Source organism: Orbicella franksi, chromosome 6 (assembly GCF_964199315.1).
Source record: "Orbicella franksi chromosome 6, jaOrbFran1.1, whole genome shotgun sequence".
Classification (NCBI taxonomy): domain Eukaryota; kingdom Metazoa; phylum Cnidaria; class Anthozoa; order Scleractinia; family Merulinidae; genus Orbicella; species Orbicella franksi.
The window spans coordinates 1,488,563-1,510,824 of record NC_138150.1 but is presented as its reverse complement, the minus strand read 5'-3'; the positions used below and the strand labels follow the sequence as shown (position 1 = coordinate 1,510,824).

Here is a 22,262-nt window from a genome sequence, read left to right as displayed (position 1 = left end):
GTCGGGAACGTTTGAAGTGGCGAGACCGACACAACGTTGGGCTATTTTTTTTTTTCAGTTAAAACGTTACCAGTTTATCTATTTGTAAGTATTAAAATGAACGGTTCTTCCAGGTATCTAGAACGGGAAATCTTTTGTCACCTTATTACTCTGTTGTCAGCTAAAAAAATCCTTGAACATTTGGAGTAGATACATAGTTTTTCATTCAGCCAGTCACTGATCTTTGATGGCAGTTTTTTAGAGTGAATACTGTTCTTCAGTGCATTCGTCGTCACTGGAAGACGAGAGAATAAAAACATCTGGCAACAGTACAGGGTGTAGTTAGAAGCCTGAACAGACCCGTCAGATTCACTTGAGGGATTTGTACTCATCGATAAGAGATTATAACAGAATAGACAGTAAACGGGTTGATTATAATCTCTTGTTTCAAACTTAAAACGGCCAGGCGACGTTTAATTAGCATATCACTGGACGAGATGTTAGTTTTTTATTTTTTGGTTGCGAGGCTCAGAAAGAGGAACTAGCTTCAGGCAATTCCTTTTACGCCACTTGTGGGCTGATCATAAGATATTGTTTGGCCGGTAAAACTAATCAATCGATATTATTCCTGAGATTGGCTGAAATCATATAAATTGAACAGTTTGTTCAGTTCTGACCGTGGTAAAACAACTGATACCAAAAATAGATTGATAAAAGAAATTCTTGAAAAAAAATAAAATCATAGCTTTTTTTTCATGACTTCTTTAAAAACAAACTTTCCCGGGAGAAGAATTCATTATAATAACCGGTATTATATGAACTAGTTCAACTGTGTAAAACCGCTGAAGACGGAATTATATAGAAATTGTTTGTAGCCGGGCGAAGATACAGTTTTTTCGTATAGTTCTGTGAGTATAAATAATATTTCACCACTGGCAATTGTGGGCAACTAGCGAATGAAACACGGCCCAGCTCCCTGAGAGGTAATACCAAAGCCGTTATGTTGTTTATAGCGGAAGAAAGCGGATAAGCTGTTTGTTCTGACACGAAAAAACTTTTTATAAATCTCGTGGTCAACATTATTAAAATAAGTGAAAGTTTTTGGCTCTTTTTTGATGCATTACTGACTTAAATGGTCAAGGTCTTAGTATCGCAACCTGTCTAGCAGTAATTTTTTGTTTTGTACTGGAAACCAAGGTTACTGCTAAACATTAAAACCACAGTGCATGTCGTTGAGGTCGACTAGTCCGATCGATATTTGTTTAGCGGAGGAACATATATTTTATCCATTTTAAGACATAATTTCGTATCAGTTAAGCACAGTTGTTTATCTTTTTTTCGCACATTTTACATATTTTGCAAGCGTTTTAGCCGTATTGCAGTTCTATTTTTCTTAGCTTTCCCTGCCCTTAGCGACCCTCAAAAACTGTCATTATTGTTTTGCACAGGTGAGGGGTTCTGAAATCCAGCCTGTCTGCCTGCGTTATCCATAAAAAAATATTCATAAGACCCTCTCTTCGATTTACCACAATAGTATTTCATCTTACACAGGATCACTGTTCAGTGAAACGTCTCAAATTGCCCACCCGTTGACGCAAATTTGTTAACGCTTCAGTTGCTTTGCAAAGGTTATGTTAGACGTCTTACGCATATCCTGTTCCGGCGTAAGACTCCCGAATTTTTCAATACTAAATTTTGCTTGCTTGAGTAGGTTGTTTTATTTTTATGAGAACGCTACCTTTTCCGCCTTGTTGCACTTCCTTTAAGCCATACATAACAGCTGTACAGGTTTGGTTGGCCTAAAGATTGGTGCTCCGAAAACCTCAACTACGTCTTTGACTGAGCACTATGTGCGTTCTAGTTTTTTTCATCAAATCCGCGCGTGACTGAGCTGAGTGTTTCCTTTTATGCTTTGGTTAGTCTATAAGCTCCTTATGTCAAATGATAACGGAACAAAGTGATATATATAGAGAATTACGTATCACGTTACATCATCATTTCCTTCCGACATATCACACTGACCGTAGCAACATGAATCCCTGCTGTGTATAAAACGGACAAAGTTTAGCAACTCCTTTCAGTTGCAACTACGTTCTGCAGCAAGAAGGTGAACATTTAACAAAGACTCGAGAAACGTTAGCAGTTTTTAGCACGAAATGAGACGAGTTTTAGTTCTCGTGGTATTCATTGCAGTCTTAGCCATGCTTTGGCGAAGTGCTGATGGTGAAAAAGAAGATGGATTGCTGTCGGGTATAAAGGATAATCTTGCGAAAAGAAGGTGAGACTAGTTTTCAATTTTGAGCTCCTTGTCCATGAAAGCACTAGTTCCAGTTACTCAATTCCTTCAGCCAAACTCTGTTTTAAGACACTAGCAAATTATTCGGTAAAAGACCGCTATAAAAATATTTACTAAACTTCACATTGTTTTGTGTTTCTTCTCAGCTTATCAGATATAACGCAGGCAGTAGCGGAGCGCGTTAAACGTGCCTTGAGGGTGAAACGATGGTGGTGGTGTGGGAAAAAAAGGCGAAAGCTCAAAGGTTGCCCTAAGAAAAAAAAGCGAAACTGATCCAGTTGATGTCAGCGTTCAGCACTGAAGTAAGGAACCAGATTTGTAGCCCTTTTCATTTTTTTTCTTAACACCCACACAGTTAGACTCAACAGGTGTTGTGTAGCCCTAAGTCACAGAGAATTACGACAACATCCGTCTTGCGTACATGATATTCAGCTTAACGAATATAGACGGCAACAGTTAAAGAAAAAGAACTACAAATAGCATGCAAGAGGACTTAAAGAAGCGATATGACGGAATTCAAATAACTTACTGATGACTTATGCTAAAAGTTCTTTCTTGAAAACCGCAAAACTAATATTATCGATATATACTGAGTCGCGCCGAATAGAAAGAGGCTTTGAGAAACGTTTTACACTCTAGCTATTATTCTATAGGCAATTCTGCGCTATGTAAACAGAAACAATCGAGAGGAAATTATAATAAACCGTAAAATTAAGATTTAAACTTGATCAGGAAATCTGACATGAAAATGTCGCCGTTCATTTAAGAAATCCACTGAATCTATGGCCACACAGAAAATGCGCTGACTAGCTCCGACTTCGAGGTTCAGATAAATTCCGCTTAGATATTGGACTGTCTTTTTTTGCCGCCCGCGCCTAAAAAGTAATTAATTCTTTCTCTGACAAAGCAATTCTGTTCTTTTTTCTGCTCAGTCACGATTATTTGTTTTCCTCGTTAGTCCATTTCATTCCCGGGTTAATGATAACATATCAGTTCAACTCATCATAACATAAAATGTTTTAATTTCTCAGTGATATATACTTTTTACTTATTATCACAGTTAGAACTGTGTTAAAAAATTCTTCATTAATTTTACAAGGCAAAGCGAAAACACTCACTTCTGCAAACGTGGCCAAAAGCAACCTCCTATGTTGTTCTTGAAACTTTGCGGGCAGAATTTATTTAAAGTCTTTTTCTCTACGGTTCCGGTCATTTAAGAACTAACGGTTTTATAGTTATCAACAATGGTGCCGTGGTTAATGTAAGCCTAAACTGCTTTTACTCTTGTTCTCTGTTACAGGAAGACGGTATCGATATGAAACTGCAGATTGAACAATCTTACACATGGTGTCGCTGAAGAAACTTTAAGAATTGACAAGACAAACACAAATGATGTTCAAGACGAAAACGTAGTGCTAGAAGCCATAACTTAACCTTGAAGTATTTATATTGTTGGAGTATATTTATTTTTGTTTAACTTATGAGTTTATTTGTATGTATGCGTGTGTAATAAAATAAGCTATAAGCTATTTATTGGCTAAGACAGAATAAACAAGATATTTTATATCACTGTTTGTTTATTTTGGCTTAATTCTCGGCGTGATGCTTCAAGTTTCCTATATCAGCTAAATTTGAAGTCTAGCTGAGCTTTGCTTATCTCCTAGCAGTCGAAATATAGACTCCGGCATTTCTATTTGCGCATATTTAGTTTGAGAGTAAATGGCTCATTACTGCCACGGTTTGCGCATCTTCCAAAGTTAGGCCTAAATATTTCAACTTCGTCGTTTGTAATCCGCGTTAATCTACTCAATCCTTAACCATCCTTGTTCTTTTATGGTTTATTATTATCTCTATGGTGTTTTTCCATCTTAGTTAACTACTATTTTCAGGTTTCCTTCAATTTTAAGGTAATTTTGTTTGCGGCCAAAATAACTCAAAATACCGTGAGCTCCTTGGCTTGCGAGTCGGGCCTTCACTCCCAATAGCTAGCCATAGTCGCTACCTCGTGTGTCTTAAATGCGCTCGCGGGTATTGAATTTGCGCAGTTTTTCTTCTCGCACACTCTGTATAGATTTGTTCTATTCTCTCTTTCTTGAATTTTTTTGGACGAGGAGAGTTGAAGACAAGAATCTAAACACTGAAACGAGAAAACCGATGATGATGAATTTGGCAGCCGTTAACTTTGCGGGGGGCTGGGGTGGGAAGAGAAGGGTCATTTACCACCCCCACGGCACCACCATCACAACCATTTAATAGAAATTACCTCACGTGACATGTTAGATGACGTGTTAGATGTGTATGAGGTGTGGTCGTTGAGTCATTGTTTCATTTCGAATTTAATGTTGACTGAATGACTAAAATACCTTGACCCTTCAAGGTGTCAATAAGGAATTGCGGAACAAAACGAAAAATTGAAACCCAAATGTGGGCATCACTGTCAGTTTTATCATAACCGTCATAGGAAACGTGTGAACGGGACGAGTTCTGTTTACTTTTGGCAGTGTGATACTTCCAAAAATTTGTCTGCGTTCGTAAAGGCCAGGAGGGTCTTTCTATAAATCGGCTTATACAGTGAGGTAACGTCAGCTCGTCAACCCGCCCCAGATTAAAAAGAGAGATAAGAAAATGGCTTCTATGAAGCTTGACAAAAAAAGTGCTAAACACGGGCCACTTCCCATGACCTTTATAACGAAAGCTTCTTATATCATTGTAACGTACGGGTATCTCCAAGACGGCATACTGCCGGCAAAATGTTCATTTTCCTGCTTGGCCAACTGATGAAATCTATGGAGTGTTTCTGCCTCACGAGAAAAAACCGAAAAGGCGTCCTGGACGATAAAGTTATGAACAGACAAAAGATTGGGTCAAACATGTATTCGACCTTGTCAGTAATCAAACATATTATCTATAACGAGTCTGTTGCTCTAATCAACCCCTTCATCTCAGTGTGCGACTTACGTTACGGTTGCAAACTTCTTTGCGGAGTTGAAATCTGTCGAGACCTCTTTGAAGTTTGTTTATCGTACAGTGCTGGGAAAAAGAACTTTAATTCGTATTTAAGGGAAAAGGGGAGTTGAAAGATCAAGGAAGGAACTTTAAACAGAGGTTAGTTTATTAAGAGTAACATATATTTATTTAATTTGTTAATTTTTGCTACCAGCTTCACGCCTTTCAAGTTTTGAGTATCTTTTTGTCTGGTCGCTCGTATGCTGTGTTTTCGGAAAAGATACTTTATACTCAAAGTCAAAGCGTGTTTCTGTAACCAGGTTTATATAAATGGGCGCTAGGAAACTATTGACGGATATTGGCAAATTTATTCTGGCAGAAGCTTATGTTTGACTAGCATGTCACACGGGAAGGGGGCGGGGGAGGGCGGGGGAGAAGAAGCTAAATTCCTTGGTACTCGCTCCATGGCTAATACAAATCAGATACGATATACTAGAGTTTTCTTATTTCATTTGACTTTAGAAACAGGTGTGCACAACTTTTATTAGCAAAATAATTCCAAAGGAAACTAGTCTGAAGGGTACGTAACTTAGGGTGAACTTGATTGCAGGCCCAGAGTCACTGAATATGTCTGATAAGGCTCCCCCCTCCCCCCATCGCCGTCTTCCGATCATTTTCTTTTACTGCCAACTACTCGAGTTCCAAGATTTACCTCAATGTCAAGGCATCATAAAGAGTTTGTCACAAACGTACTGCATTTTAATCAAAAATATATAACCGAAGTTTTACTTTAGCCGACGACTTTAGAGAAAACAGTTTTCAACAGTAAATTACGTTGCATGAAATTTTAATCTCTGAACGGATCTGACAAGTTTCCTTTAGCTCACAGGAAGAATTTTATCGGCGACTGAATCAGGGTTATATGGCAGTGTAATTTCCGGCTTTCAGATTGTGTTAAATATTTTAAATGCTAGGTACCTAAAAGAAATTTCCGAAAGGATAATTCTAAATGTGCTCCTAAATAATTACAGGCAGGCCTTTCTTTCAGTTTACTCTTTGATCTTCGGCTACTTTTGATCCTAAGATCATTGACCCAAACCATTTTTTTATCTGTAGTTTCCTCTGTGACTTTCCTCTGGCCTCTGCTCGATCTTAGACCAAGTAGCATAAAAAAAAAAGAAAAAAAAAAAAAACTCTGGCCTGTACATGATCAGACTTGCATGAACAATTAACACAGCTGAAGCAAAACACAAACAAAACAATATAATTATAGCGCTGGGTAAAACGTAGAGACCAGTATTATTGCTAATTCCCTCAGGAGTGGGATGCGAGCTATCGCAGGGTCCCCCTTTACAAGAATTTGAACGCTCAGACAGTTCATGAATTGTGGCATTAACACATAGTAGTCACTTGGCAAATAAGTAATTAATCTGATAAGAACTTGTCCTCCTAGATTAGTTGAATAATACCAGCGGAACAGCTTATTGCTTTAATTTTCTTAACTTCAATAAAAGCATAAAGCAAAGTGTGAAGTGTGATATGTAGCTGCTAGATTTGATAGGACTATGGGTGGGAGGCGCGATGACCTCATGGTTAGTGCGCTCGTTTCCGGATCGAGCGAGACACTTTACTCTCAGTGCCTCTCTCAACCCAGTGCTGGCGAACTTAATGCTGGGGGTAGCCCTGCGATGGACTAGCATCCCATCCGGAGGGGGGGGGGGGGAGTAGAAATACTCCTGGTCGCTTCATGCTGCAGAAACTGGGATAAGCTCCGGCCTGGTGGTCCACTTGGCTCGTATGCAGACTTACCTTTTACCTTTACAGGTGGGAGGTAGATAGGTGTAAAGGAAGAAGGTTTTACGATCACAAGATAGAATTTTGGCTACACAATTAATATATATACGTCTTGGTTTGTGAAAATAGTGTTAAAGAAATTACTGGCGCTACTCAAGCGTTTTTTTGTTGCCAGGGAAAGTATAATATACAAAATTCGAAGTAATGTCAACCTTTTTGTCCTCCACTCTCGTATGTCTCTTTCAATTGGCGGTCTTCTTTTTTTCATCGCCTGGAGTACTGTTTTGGGGCCTTTAGGAGTCGTGCCGTGAATCAAAGTTTGTAGTAGTTCATATGGGTGCAATCGGCAAAGGAACGTATTTTTCGCCAAAACATGATTTTCATAAATCCAGTTATACATAGAATTGAAATAATAGCAGGACCTTGAAAAGTCTAACATTTAACTGCAACCAATAGATCTAGAGTTGTTATTCGTAGCTGAGCGGGTAGATAAAAACATTTTTAGGCAGGTCTGTGGGTTAGAGCACAATAATAAAGAGTTGTTTGAGGTATTTCATTAGTTTTAAGACGTGGCGCACCTTCGGGTCTTTCAGACGACCATTTTAGGACAAAAATAAACCTATCATGGCTAATTATAAATTTAGGTTGTTTGGACAGAATGTCTAATTATAACTTCCTTGAATATAAGTCATACGAATAGAGAGATTAACTGAAAGTGATTTCTTTCTGTAACGTCAAGAACCCATTAACCCCTCAGCTTTAGTTGTCCTTTGTAGGCCCGAAAATAGACTTTATCAGGGTTCTTCATTATCATTAGCAGTCCTAGGAGACTTCAATAGGCCTGCTTAGAGTCTGTTTACTATGAAAACAGAATTCCAATACATGAAGAAGCGCGTTAATAATGCTTGATTAAGTAAACAGAAATTCGCGAAAGATAAAGAGAAGAAGAAGATTTTCCGATAAGCGTTGTGAACCGCCAAGATGCAGCTGGTGCATACAGTCGATACGATTTTATGAGCAAGTGATAAAATCTACAAACGGTTATCTTCAAATAAGTTACTTTTGCTCAATATTTCCTTGCGAACATGTCAATAAGATCTACGAACCAGTGAAAACTTTGCGAGAAGCGGCAGCCTTTGTCAACAAGTGGGAGTGAAATTGAGATAAAGGGCCGCAGCGCAGAGCCACAGTGCATATTTGAAGTTGTGCCAACCTTTTAAGATCAAACACTCTTAAGAGTAATACTTTCAAAACAGAGATAAACTTGAAACTTGAAAGTTGAAAGGGAATCTTTGAGCTATTATTTTCCAATTAGCACCCCAATAACACAATGATATTTTTTTTGTAAATTAATCCCAGGTTTCTAGAAAAGTTCGCATTTTTATTAACAGCTCAGTCCGCTAAGGTGGAATTAAAACAATTTGCACCAGAATTAAATCACATGAACAAATAAAACATTAAAATAACGATACCTGCAACTTTGTCGTCATGTGCAAACTCACTTATCAAATATTTGAAAATATTCTCTCATGGCAATATTTAATTTGGAGAGGTCAGATGTAGCAGGCCTAAACGATCAAGATCGATGATGTTTGAAGTCAGACACGAAACTCAAATTTTCACATTTACACGTCTTAACGACGTTTTAAAACATTTATAAAGCACTGCATCATTCAAAAACCAGATGATTATTTCGTCATTGAGTTATAAACAGTGAAATATTTTGAATTTGGGACAAAGAGGTTTTTTTCTGCCATGTGTTCTTGCGGTATGCCCTTATGGACCGCAGATTTTCGTCCTCACATCTCCTAAAAATATAGTTCTAACCTTTTGACAAGTTTTGTATTACATTACAACGGAACTTTATCCTGCAAAAGATCGTTTTGATACATCTTCGAGAAGGTGGCGAAACTCCGACCGGTGTTTCGCGGTCCAGCTAGCTCTCGATAGACAAGGCCCCGCCAAAGCAACGTCTGCGAAGAAGGTAAGACTCGCTTAGAGTATGACCAATTTGTAATCTTATATACAAGAAAAGGCGCAGATCTTTATAGGATATCAGAATCACCCTGCGATGTCATTGAATTAAATCGAGTGAGACTTAACCCACTTCAATGCAAGAATTTGTAAGCAGAAGAAGAAAATGCTACCTTCCAACCTCAAACATGCCAAAGCATGGGGGCATTTACCAACGGAGTGCCGACTTCAAGTCCATTTTGCAAAGGTTGTATTGCCAGCGTATTATGCCGTTTTGTTATCTCGACCCGTTCCAACTCGGAATTAGTTCCTACTGGTCAAACTTCTGCGGTTGTAAGCAGGTAAAGCACAGTGTACAAATACACAAATAACGTTGAACTCTTAAATCTCGACAATGAGTTATTGTTTATGTTATTATTATTTTTGAAACACGATTAAGGACGCTTGCAGTTTTACTGCATTAAAAAGATCCTTTAACCAAACATTTATTTTGAGATAAAGATCATTTTAATGCGGTTTGACGACACAACATGCAAAGGAATCAACTCTTTTGAGCTCTCTTAAGTAAAAACAATAACAAATTGAACAGTATTCAATTTTCAACAGATAATGTGCTATCCTTAATCTTAGCCAAGGAGTATGCGAGCGAAGTAACCACAATCAGCTTGTGCTGGATTTTAGCTGGCATTTTACACTTTGTTTTGATTCATTATGGGAATTCATCATCGCTCAGAGGAACAAAGTTTGTCAATGTAACTAGTGTAAGCAGCTGAGTAGCTTTTTTTTTTCCCTCAGTGCAAGAATCCATCTAGATACAGCCAGAAATCTGGTTTATAAGTTCTCTAGTATGGGCTACATGTCTTAATTAATAACACCTTCGTGAGTGTCTTACATTTTCTTTTTGTCGTCTCGAAACTCTAGCTGAGAGTTTCGTCAAGTGTTTGTCCTTTGACTTCTAGACCCAATAAAAAAACAGTTCTCTCGGGCCAATCTGCCCTGGTTAATTCTTCTCTGTTCAACACCTGATCACGATGATGTAAAAGCTTGGTTCTCGAATTCTTGAACGTCTGAGTGCCGACATTTTTTAATTAGGTCATGGTGGGAAAAAAAAAAAAAAAAAAAAAACTGGTGAAAGGTCCCGTCTCGAAAACTTTAATTTTATTGGAGAGTGATATAGGAATATGGACCAGTTTAACTTCATTTTGTAGGTTTGTACTGAGGAACCACGATTTAATGAAGGGCCAAGGGACTGGCAAAATATGTTCGCTATAACGAGGTTTAGTTATATTGAGGTTCTTTTCCACATATTTTACTATTACTGGGGCGATGATCTGAGTGCTGACAATTTTTTTTAGGTCATGGTAGAAAGTTCAAAAAAAAAAAAAAAAAAAAATGGTGAAAGGTCCCGTCTCAGTCTGACTCGAAACCTTTAATTTTATTGGAGAGTGCTATAGGAATATGAACCAGTTTAACTTCATTTTATAGGTTTACACAGAGGGACCTCTATTTAACGAAGGGCCAAGGGACTGGCAAAATATGTTCGCTATAACGAGGTTTCCTTATATTGAGGTTCTTTTCCATGTATTTTACTGTTACTGGTGCGACGATCGTTCGTTATACCGAGGACGTCGTTTAATAGAGGTTGGTTAAATGGAGGTTCCACTGTAAACACTCTACCTGTACCTAGATCGAAGGTTTTTATTTCTCCGGCCGTATCGAGTTAAGGGTATTATGTCTGAAAAAAAAAAAAAAAATTGTGAGGTCTTTATAGCCTTGGGATACATTTGCAGAAAAACCAAAGCAGGTGTAATCATAGACTCACTTGCACTTTACAATTTAAAATCTAACAATGCTATCAAATGGTTAGGAACTTGTCGATCTTCGAATTAATTGATCACTTGCAACTGCATTAGTTTGCATATCCAAGCTAACATGAATCAATAGCTCAATTCTCCCAAGTGATCCCAAATTATTTCTTTCAATGTCAGTTCTGAGACTTTTTTTGCACATGTACAATCATTGCATGGCAGATAATTTGTTACTTTTGTCTGCCTGCTTTACAATGTATCGATACTATATGGAAAATACCGAGCCTTTAAAATTACGATGGTCAACCGCTTATATTCAATTTTACCTCAAGTTAGAAGATGCTATCAGATGTGTTTCAAATATTTGAGCTTGAATGTCGTTCAAATTAATCGTGTGATAATACAAGCGTAACTATGGAACTCGCATCTATTACGAAACCAAAAAAAAAAGGTGTTTATTTGAATTTTTCCAGGTTATGGCAGCAACGACAAGCCTCTTGTCATCGACGTTATTCATAGCATGTCTGTCACATATGGTAATTGCGCAGACTCCAATGCCGCAATGCAGTTCCTGCTGGTGTGATAGCGCGGGCGATTGTCCCGACCCGAAGGACTCGTGTCCCGCGGTGACAAATTGCAAAACCGCTGTGGTGAAAGACAAGTGTGGCTGCTGTGATGTGTGTCTCAAGTCGATTGGGGAACCATGCAGGAGAGAGCCCCTAGAGAGACAAGACGAACAATGTGATAAGGGATTGATTTGTGTTCCTGGAGATGATGTTTGGTACTGCGACAGCATGAAACCAGACAACGTTAAAGTGAAGAGATGCGAAAAAGGTGAGTGGAAGCTAAGAGCTTAGGGCATAGTCTGTGTACATCCGCCCCCTCTCCTCAAAATCAGGTGCCGGCATTTAATTTTCTGTACATCTGTAGTTGCTAGCGCAACTCGTACATATGTGAGAATGTTTGGCATTCTGCGGCTTGGCACAAACTTTCGCGTTGTGAGAAAATGGCGGATCGAAAATGCCTGGTTTCTGGTACTCGAGCGGTATTTGGAGAAAATGATCTATTAACCAATTTAAAAACGGGAAATCTTTTACGCAATGCAGATTAGTATAACAACCTATCAGCATACTTTTCAAACAATCCAGAAAAGCTACACGGAGTGCGGAACACGATTAGTGAAGTCGCTACATAGATCTCCCTCTCCCCCATGTTTTTGAGGGGAGGGGGCGGATATACACAGGCTACTTAGTGCAAAGTTAAATTCAAAAACCCTTCTTTGGAACAGCTGGCTACAGAGGAATTTATGTTTTAAATGTCGCACTTTAAATGATCTTCAAAAGTAGAATAGCGGTGTGTTTACAATATAGAGAGGATATTATACCGCGGAGAGAAGATATGAATTTTATTTTCGAGCGGTAAAAACAATATTTTACGAACGAGCACGGCCAGTGAGTATAATATTGCTTTTAACGGTCAAATGCAACGAAATTTGGACAATTTCTCTTTTGTCGAGAAATATTTTAAAAAAGATTCATTTAGTACCAATATGAAGTGAAAAAATAAAACTCATATCCTCATTTTATAACTTTTCTTTTATTTCTATAGTTTTCATTTTATTATAGACAAACTTACTGTTTGCATGAAGAACAGTGAAAAAGCGAGACATGACGTCATCAATATCCTCACCAGTGAGGACATGGAAAATACGCCACTCGGGTCCCGGATCTAGTTTCGTATGAATATTTTCTAGCAAAACACTCGTATCTATATAATAAAATCCGGCATCTTTCACTTGCCTACCAGCATGTAGTCTAAATAATAAGCCAAGCAAGCTAATTCACGTGATATTCTGATAGTATCGTTTTGATTTTCTTATTTCACAACAGGTGGGAAAAATAAATGCTTTGACCTCGTCACAAGAAAATCCTACCAAGTTGATGAGATTTGGATACGAGGAGACTTCGCCTGTACAGCATGCGTGTGCAGGAGAAGTGGTCGACTCAACTGCTGGGCAATACAGTGTAATGCTCCTGGTTGCAAGAATCCTGCTCGTGTAGAAGGGAGATGCTGTAGATTTTGTTTGGACACTGGCTGGAATAAAGGTTAGTTCTATGCAACGAGTATTTCACTAATTCTGAGATACCAATACTTGTGCTGTGATTAGTCAATTTTATGAAGCGCATTTTCCGGTCTCTGTCGGCCTCCCGGCTGAAAATCCAGCCTAATTCGTCTACACATTGGCTCGATAGATATGCAGTCGCTGTTCAGGATTGAGGAGCCCGTACTCGGGAGGAGCGAAGACCGTACTTGAGACTCGGAAAGCGACAGATCGAAATTGAGTATGGTCGGCTTCACGCGCGCTCGTCTTGGAATGCGGTATTCCTTTGTCCAAAGCGAGAGGCGTGATAAACAACTTTACAACCTCTTTTTCTGAGTTCGTTCTATAAATAGTGCAGCTCCAGATAAACGCCACCATTAACAGATTAGTTATGCATCTTTCTTGACAAAAAGGGTCTTTTTTCAGCTAACACACGGAACCTTTTATCTCTTAGTTTGCAAATTCAATGGAAAGAAGTTTTTCCAGAGTGAAATCATTGTCTTACAAGACCGTAAGTCGCTCTGGTAAGTACAGAATTCTCTTGGAGTTTATACCCATGATTAAGCATACATGTGCTCCAGTTGTAAATACAGTGGCCATGGGATCTCGATTTCTCGAACCAAACTGAGTCGTTTCTTTCCCCACAGTAGTACACTGTAATTTTACCCACAATTTTTCAAACCAATTTTCGTTTCCTTTGGAGGTTCGAAAATCAGTATCCCACTGAATACAAATGAACCCCCTATCTCTTACTTCTTGGTTATCTCGAAAACCCCGTTACAATCTCGAGCTTAAATCATTTCATAAACACACAAAAAGAGAAATTGGCCAAAATCCAGCCATCTTGGCCTCACGCTTGGTCACGATCAATAATCCGTATTTCACAGAAGTTTTTTTCCTCCTCCTTGATTAAAGCAAATGTGAAGAATCGGAAGGCTGGGTGTGTCAACATGACAGCCAACAACAAATGGATCTATTGAGTGGTAAGTTGCAAAGAAAAAAGTTCTTCCTGCAATCCTTCAAAAAATTATTTATAATGAAATGATTGTTCGAGGAGAACAGTTCTAATGTAATTATTAAAATATTAATCACAACATTAGTCAGTTCGGCTTCGAGCCATCATTTGATTCAAAAACCGATCACCGTACGGTCAGCCGGTCAGAACACAAAACAACAACAAAAAAAACTGGTGCCATAAGCGCAGGAAAACGTGAATAAGGCAGTCACGATTGGTTAACATCAAGTCTTGCTTCAGACTAGCTGAAAGTACACAAAATATTTTGGTCTATTTCACTGTTATATTTTAAAATAAATTAAAAAATACTACAGCGAATTCTATTGGATTGGGTAAAGAAACCAAAGAAACCGCTAAACGAAAACTTCCTATTTTGAGATGAACTTGTTTATTGAGCTGAAACAGGTTCAGCTCAAAATTATTTATTTTTTTTAAATCTATTTAATTTTGCATAACCTGGCACACATACCCCTTCAAACGGTCAAAATCTGGCAAATCGTCAAATTATCATTTAATTTTTAAATTTTGATTTCAAAGAGACACCACAGTGCGCTGACCCACTGACAGGACAGGTGTACAAAGAGGGTGAGATCTGGAGTCTCAGTGAATGCGCTCACTGCTTGTGTGGAGAATTCCAGACAGGCAATTGCTCCGTGATTCGCTGTTCCAAGCCACTGTGTGACGATCCATTTAAAATCAAGGGAAAATGCTGTCCAGTGTGCCCGCAAGATTACGCTAGAGGTTGGTGTAATTGCAATTATTAACCACGAATATTAACCAGCAAATATCGGCAATTCGGCAAATATTTGGTTCGAGAAAAAAAAAAACGTCAATAAAGTAAACTAATACTGAAATGATGTTTTGTGATCACCCATTAGTTTGCCACTTTGAGGGAGTAAAGTACTTTCACGGAGAGTTTATTGTTCTTCCGGACCGGTGTACCTTGTGGTAAGGAGTCTGATGTTGCTACACTAATACTATTGTAATAAACCTAAAGGCAAAATGTTAGAGCAAGATGGCGAAGTATTCGCCAAAGAGGTACTCAGAGAGCAGTTTTATCCAAGGACACAGTCAAGGACGACTGCAGACTTGAACCTCAAACGTTTTAATCTGGCCCTGGTTGTTTGAAGAGTAGCAAGAGGCATCGCACCCAATGCAATCATGTTCACACCGTCAGAGTTCTTATCACCCTGTCGCTCCCTCCTTTGTATTACTGTATCTTGATGTATAACCCTTGAGTTTAAGAAAATTGGAATCTATCATACTCTAGTACCTTAAGTATCACTACTCCTGTGAATGAAAACACTGAGAGCTAGGTTGCTGAATCAGTGGGGCATGCTCCCAAAATGTTGCTAATTTGAATTTGGAAATCGAAACCTAAAGGAAAACTATTTCACCAGAAATACTAGTTTTGCCACAAAGTATAAATTACAACGGTGGTACCTGTTCAGAAGTTTTACCTCTGTTTCTGCCATAACATTCACAATCTTTTTCTCGCCACACGAGAGTGAATGCTGAGGGCGTGTTCGAGATATCTTGGTGCGAACTCGAAAAGTAAGGTGTGAACTCGAACAATGCAAACTCCATTGGGTGCGAAATCTTCACACTGCCTTCAAAGCGTACACCGCTATCCATTGGATGGTGATTTGTTTGTTAGGAAGCATTTTACATTTACAATGCTTCCTACAGCCTTTGAACAACAGGGACTGGATTTAGAGTTTAAGACACATGCAAAACACACCACCGCGCCTTTCATTACAGCAACAATGGAGTGCATATATTTTATGAGGTCAGTTTAATTCATCAAGAGAAGCGTCAACGTAATAACGTAATAGTAGCGTTTGAATAGAGTGGTTTTCAATTGAGTGCCGTAAAACTAAAACCAAAGAATCACTCTAGCCAATCACAAAGGACACAGGCAATCCTGTGAATGTACCAATCAAAGCTCGAAGTAATTACATGTTGCTGTTGCAAAGCGCGGGAAAACGCGTGCAAACGAGTCACGATTGGTTTGTCTTGACTTCTGATTGGATAAAAATGTGGCGCGAGGTTTTTAAGCCAATCGTGTAGTGAAAACAGCTCTATACATATATGTACATATACATCAGTTCCTTGATTCCATTTCATCTCTAACAGTACTTGCAGCTACTCCAAGTGGCAGTGCTCAAGCAACAGATGCAAGTTTACAAAGATGATCAAGGGTAAGACCGGATAATGCTTGGTTTCAATCGGTTCAGTCATAATTCCTTTCTTAGTGTTACTTTAGTTACTTCCTTTTATACCGGCCTCAGTTTGGAAGGCCTTTTGATGATTTTTGACAAGAGCTGTCGAACCAGCTATAAGAGAAGTTGTCTTTCCAGCTCATATTAGATGCAAAAAGCCGCCAAACGCGAAAATAGAATTTTCACCACCCTTACAGCCCTCGTCACTAAATGCAATCATACGTTTATTAACGTTTTCGACAGAAGACCTTACTATTACAGTACTGTATCATTATAACGTCCAGTAATTTTTTGTATGGATCTTTTTGTTATTTGCAGAGCCACTAAAGATGAGACCTAAGTAAAAACTGACGGATTGAATAAATGCGGATCAAAGTTTACGTGCAGTCACATAAGACTAGGAAACAGTCCACCAGCAAAGTTTGCAACAGCGCCTGAAGAAATTAGACTTCAAAGACTCATTTGCTGTGCATCACGTTAGGATAAAATGTTAATGTTGTTACAATTTATTATGTTAAATTTTACTGACCGTCTAAGGGTGGTCGGATAAGACATCAGAGACCTGTAAGGAGCTAATAATTTGGGACTTTAATATATTATAAATACCACGCCTGACAAAAACGTGAGCTAAAATGTAGAGTTCCTGAAGAGGCAAAACGAGCGGTAAAAGTAGTTAGTCTTCAGGCTTTCTGTGTTGCCCGCACATTGCCGGTATATAGGTATCAATTAGAAACGATTATTATTTTAGAAACATTGCAAAAATAAAACAGAGAATATCTGTTCCATTTCGCTCTGGACTAAACCGTCGACAGGCAAAATATATCCTTTCAGTCAGTTAGTTATAAGATATTACGTCAAGTGAAATGAATAACTTAATTATAAACTTAATATATAAGTTAATAAATTAAAGTTACAGTAAAGAGCAGAGTTCCACTGAGTTTGTTCTGCATTTTTAGTGGGTTCATGTTGTAACTGCTTTTTTTTCAGCATTGCCCATGGATAATTATAAAAGCTTAACAAAGTACATGTACACATGTAAAGTAAAGCCTGGTTTTCACAACGGCATAAGGCGTTAGCACTGGCATAAGTGTATTAAACGGTAGTGAGGACGCCCACAGCACATGCACAAACACAAGCAGTACAAAAGATGTTGTTTTTCTTGTGCTTGTGCTAATACTTATGTCAAGTCAGAACGCAATGAAAAGCGAATTTTTCTGTATCGAGGAGGTATTGAACCATTCTCCTCCCCAGTGCTACTCGTCTTAAAATGTCGTTGACGAGTAGCTATAAACGCACCAAAGAGTTCGAATTTTTTTTCATTGGCTGACAAAAAGTAAATGCGCAGCAGAAATAGATATTACATGCCCGCGGGTGGATACGAATTTTATCTTCGAGTGTTGAACACGAGGAGATGAAATTCGTATCCACAAGTGGGCATGTAGTATTCTGTTTATTGCATAACATACTATGACGACGTTTTTGACAATTTTCCGAAGATTTCCGACAGACCTTAAACGATTTATAATGGCTCAAAGTGGGCAAAATATCCGTACATTCACTGTAATTTAAACTGTGTTTGTCACCCCCCCCCCCGCCCCCGTAATCAATAGGGTCAAAAACCGTTAAAAGGTCTATTAATTCGGATTCTGAATGGTTCATTGTGCTGTTTGATTCACTTACGATTGGCCAAATCAAATACTTATGGTTTTGGTTTTACGCCATTCGATTGAAAACTAGTGTCTTCGACCATATTGGACTTGTACTTAAGATATTTACACGAGATATTTAAAACCGGTAGCTGCAAGTTTATCTATTAGCACTATATTTCTTGGAGCTGGCGTTTCTCCATCCCAGTAGCCACCTATTACAATTTTGCTCTTGTCAACACCAATTTCAAGCCAGTTGCTTCTTCTCAGTTCCTCTGTTTCGTTGTAGGAATCTGGTCGGGTAGGCGTCCAGTACCAGGCATGGTTGGTGTGATAAAACCACAAAGGTGTGACAAAAAAACTTGACGGACTGACGAACAAAAACTTGTTCTCTGTTGGGTGGAGGCCAAGCATTTTAAGTTCCCGTAATTCGCGATGGTTGAGATCTTTAGCTGGTTTGTGATGTGCAATGTCGACGTTGATAACTTTTTTAATAATGCCTGGATGGCAACAGAGGCTCTAACACCTACATTAACTTTCGTGTCAGGCCGTCTCGCACAATGTATTGCCACTACCTCTCTACTGCGCATGGACACAATCCCCGAACCAGAAGAACCATAATTCGTAGAAACGTCGTGAAGGATACAAGTTCCCCAAAGCGAATACACAGTACCTTGCGCGAAGGCCAGCATGGAGTGGTTTTTCGGGTATTGCATGATGGCTATTTCTGTTCCCGGACGGGTACACTGGGAAGAACCACTAACATTGAGAAATTTTACACCATGATGATCCACTGTTAGGACATCAACCTCCTTCAGCTCAATAAACGTGACATCAAGCAAAGGACAGGTGAATCGGATTCCAGCTCTCCTAAGCTGCACAGTGATCGTCTGATCGTTGTGAAGACGAACTTGAACATTCTGCTCAACTGTAAGCCTGTTCTCATCTAAAACGTGATTGTTTGTCATTACACCGTACAAGACTTGGTTCTCATGGATACGAAAAACCACGAAGAACCCTGAGCCCCAAGAACAAGGACCCAAAATGATTTTGCAAGAGGCCTTTGCCCATCTTTGCATCTCCTCAAAGGAAACTAATGGGCTTGCGGGAAGAGTCATCTCTTTATCTCCCTTGGATATTGTCATTTCCTCCCATCTCTGAAAAGAATATAGCTGTTGGGCCTCTGCGCTTTGTCTACCACCCATCTCTGAAAAAGAAAGGTACTAAATAATTAATAATTTACGGATGTGGAGGTGAGTAATTGTTCTACTATATACCACAAAAGTTGAATAAAAAGCGCCAAAAACTCAATATTTTTTACAACATGAAGAATCTCGCGCGCCATTCGATAGTACTTGGCTAATCATCTCCGAGTTAGCCAATCACCGCGCGCCAAAAAATCTACTCACTTGTGTGGTCTATACTAATAACTATTACATGTTAGTTGCTAGGCAACGGGGGAAAATTCAGAGTCCCACGACCTCTGGAACACCAGTCGGATGCTCTACTGAGTTCCATGAACTCCTGAGGAGCTGCTGCGTTAATCTAGATTCATAGACCATGTGTCCCAAGGGGTGTGTGGGTTCTACCAGGTCGTTCATTGAATTCTACAAAGGGTAGGGTAGTAATGGCGAGATGTGGAGTGCCTGTGGAAGGAAGTTACATCAGGCCCGTAGCAGGGGATCACCGGAGGAATTCATGGAAATGTGGGACTGGTCGCTAAGTGTGTTAAAATAAAGGACACTGACATGAAAACGAGAATCCGAGGTGCTCAATTAAAGCGTCAGGACCAGTTTTACTTTTTAGCTTGGATATTCTTTGGGTGAGCGGCTGCTTGAGCAAGCCGGCAATCTAAGTCTCGCTTTGCAAGATTTAATCTGCTTTAAGCTTTAGCGACTCAGGGTTACCGGCTTGCGAGTGACGTGGTGAAAACGTTTCTTAAAAGATCGGAATAAAGCCTCATTTGAACTCAGATTTTGCTCTCGAATCAGTTACAACGCAAAACAAGCGAAATTCAAAACATTGTAGTCCCCAAGTTGCCCAGGAAACGAAACTGAGCACGAGCAAGGCAAGAAATTGGCGCCCCCACATAGACATCACTTTGCTAAAAACCACTGACTACAAAGAAATCTATTATCCAACGATAGACAACAAAGTGCATCACCTCGAGATTTCGCTAGGAGAATTTTGAATCTATATTCTACCAGAACATCTAAGAGGTTGTTTTCGTAATCTAGATGAACAACGGTTGATCTCCGCCACTTTGTAAAGACCGTAAACGCCAATTTTCGTCAACCACAAAATTCATGACTATGATATTTTTTTTTATACCACTAGCTTTTAATTATCAATAAAATGGGTCGAACAATATAATTTTTTCCGAGAAAGGAAAAGAAGCTCGCGGAAACGGTTTTCATGCACTGTTTTACAAGGTGTACATTATGAAATAGGGTTAACTTTTTTGTTCTTAATCCACTATGTCCTGCGACAAATTATTGTAAGGCATAATCATATATGCACATGTGGTAATGACTAAAAGAATCAGTCTGATAAGACTGAAATGGCTTTTCGATGCGACCATTCCATTTCCGGCGCCGTAAACAACAAAATTTCCGGGAAAGCATTGAACCATGTTTTCTAATTTGTGCGTACATAAAGAAACCTGAAACCGAAAGAAAAAATCAAGGTCATTGTTGGCTTCCTTTAAAGCCGAAATCCGGTCTGTTTTCATGAAATCCCACACATAGAAACCTTAGTTGTCACGATCTGAGAACAAAAACATGCAGCCGTCATTTGCTATCGGAAAAAGCATTACTGATTAAGTAAAGCAACAGTAACAATCATGAAAAGCTATACTTCACTCACTGCACTATGATGTAAGAGTCAATAGGCACAAAAAGTCAAGCTTTGATCGAAACACGTGGCTGCCTTATCAGACATGACGCAACACCGTTTCCCCGGAAGGAAAATATCCTTTGAACAGCTGAACAGCTGAACAGCTGTCGAACATCGTAGGTCCGTAAATTATTTTCTAAATTTTTGCGGAAATCCAGAAATATGAACCAGAGGCGTCTAAATTCTCCGTGAAAAGACTAAGCCAAACTAAAGCGTTCGTTTGCCGAACTATCAACGTTGGAGTTGTAGCGACACACGAGCCAACCTCGAGTCAACCAAGAGTCAAGCCAGTTTTTATTTTGTTTTTGTCCCTAAAAAAAATATAGATCGTAGGAAATAAAATATATGAATATAGATTGTGTTAGCAGTTACAAGACATTTGAATAACAGGCTCACCTCGATCACGCCGCGCGCCAAAGTAGTCTTACGCAATTACAAACATGGTGGCAAGTCACGCGAAAAGTTGGCAGTTAAAAAGATCAAAAGTCAAGAATACATCCCGAGCTCACCTGAAATATCACACCATGAAATAAAAGAAATAAATAAAATAAAACAACTGGTAGTGCCAAAGCCGTTACAGACGGAGTGGCTATATTCGCTTTTGGAGAGAGAAGAAAACCAAAGAGACCAAGAGAGAAAACCTCAGGGTAGAGAATTAAGGAAAGCAACAACAAACAACATCGATCCTTGAGTCAGGCGAATCCGGGCCACATTAATATTGGTGTTGAGGCGAATAATTCACCACCAAATATACCCCATGACACACTGCAGCGAACACCAGTTTGTTTTTTCCGAGAACTGGAGGGTGAATGGGCAAAGAGGCGTTTTCAGGCCCAGCAAACTGAATAACGTAAGTCAGTCTTACATGAAGAAGACACTTTCAGTGCCTTTGCATTTAGTTCCGCGTTCCGGCGTCTGAGCTGCGCGTTTTATGAAATTGTAGATTCCTAATGATAAATACATGAGCCTTAAATTTGTTTGAACGTACCGTTTTTAAATTTCGCAGAAAGCAATGGTTTTCGAGGAAGGTGTTGCTGTGCGTTCCACTCTTAAAAGCGAAAGTGTTCCTCAAGTATGACTTCCCAAGATTCTTGTCCTTCTGGTCAATCGCTTATGCGTGCTCAAATACTCGTCGTGAGCTGCGATCCTTTTGACCTGCGGCACGGAGGTACTTCAGGAGAGAGCTCGGTAAATACCTCCTGCATCCCTTATTGTAGTGTATTATTTAGTTATTTTTGTTTATTTAATTCCTTCCATATGGTATATACTAGGGGTACACATGGGTATTGACCTTACATTGTTTGGGTATTGACATTGCATGACATTGCATTATTTCCTATTCATCTTGTTCATCCAGTTTCCTAAAAGAAAAATCTTCCATAGTGTATGGCACACTAATCACTCTCTTCATATCACGCATGCCTACATGTATACCAATGCTAATTGCAAATGATGGCACTCGTGCAGAAGAAGTACCATACCAGAGATTTACTAGACCTTTACCAGAACCAAACTACTGTTTGCAATGTTCTTGCTCAAAGTAACAAATGGAACTCGCCAGAAGGTTTCCAAGCTGCTACTGAAAA

The 22,262-nt window shown here is 39.2% G+C and overlaps 1 protein-coding gene and 1 pseudogene across 4 annotated transcripts; one reads left to right on the top strand and one right to left on the bottom strand.

The window, feature by feature from the left end:
- The first annotated feature begins 1,108 nt into the window (after positions 1-1,108).
- LOC145489614 (cysteine-rich motor neuron 1 protein-like) lies at positions 1,109-16,541 on the top strand. Of its 3 annotated transcripts, XM_081468614.1 has the most exons (11): positions 1,109-2,257; positions 2,422-2,577; positions 3,576-5,380; positions 11,271-11,631; positions 12,687-12,902; positions 13,353-13,422; positions 13,814-13,881; positions 14,451-14,654; positions 14,792-14,861; positions 16,050-16,114; positions 16,454-16,541. In XM_081468614.1, the coding sequence occupies exons 4-11, from the start codon at positions 11,274-11,276 to the stop codon at positions 16,477-16,479; spliced, it is 1,077 nt and encodes a 358-aa protein (XP_081324740.1). In that variant the 5' UTR covers positions 1,109-2,257; positions 2,422-2,577; positions 3,576-5,380; positions 11,271-11,273; the 3' UTR covers positions 16,480-16,541. The 3 variants fall into 3 exon arrangements, with proteins under 3 accessions (XP_081324740.1, XP_081324741.1, XP_081324739.1); XM_081468615.1 differs by lacking the exons at positions 1,109-2,257; positions 2,422-2,577; positions 3,576-5,380 and adding an exon at positions 8,605-8,999; XM_081468613.1 differs by lacking the exons at positions 1,109-2,257; positions 2,422-2,577; positions 3,576-5,380 and adding an exon at positions 8,605-9,330.
- Positions 16,542-17,898: 1,357 nt separating this feature from the next.
- Positions 17,899-21,804, bottom strand: LOC145489615 (uncharacterized; annotated as a pseudogene). The gene is made up of 2 exons (XR_014049612.1): positions 21,665-21,804; positions 17,899-18,988 (listed from the first exon to the last, which is right to left on the bottom strand). The product of XR_014049612.1 is annotated as an uncharacterized LOC145489615 (transcript).
- Positions 21,805-22,262: the final 458 nt, after the last annotated feature.

Excerpts from the sequence above, each read along its gene's own strand:
- LOC145489614 (XM_081468613.1), top strand. The coding sequence starts at position 9,127 with ATGCAAGAATTTGTAAGCAGAAGAAGAAAATGCTACCTTCCAACCTCA. Across the intron at positions 9,331-11,270 it reads ACTTCTGCGGTTGTAAGCAG|GTTATGGCAGCAACGACAAG; the intron begins GTAAAGCACAGT and ends GAATTTTTCCAG. Across the intron at positions 13,882-14,450 it reads ACAAATGGATCTATTGAGTG|AGACACCACAGTGCGCTGAC; the intron begins GTAAGTTGCAAA and ends TTGATTTCAAAG.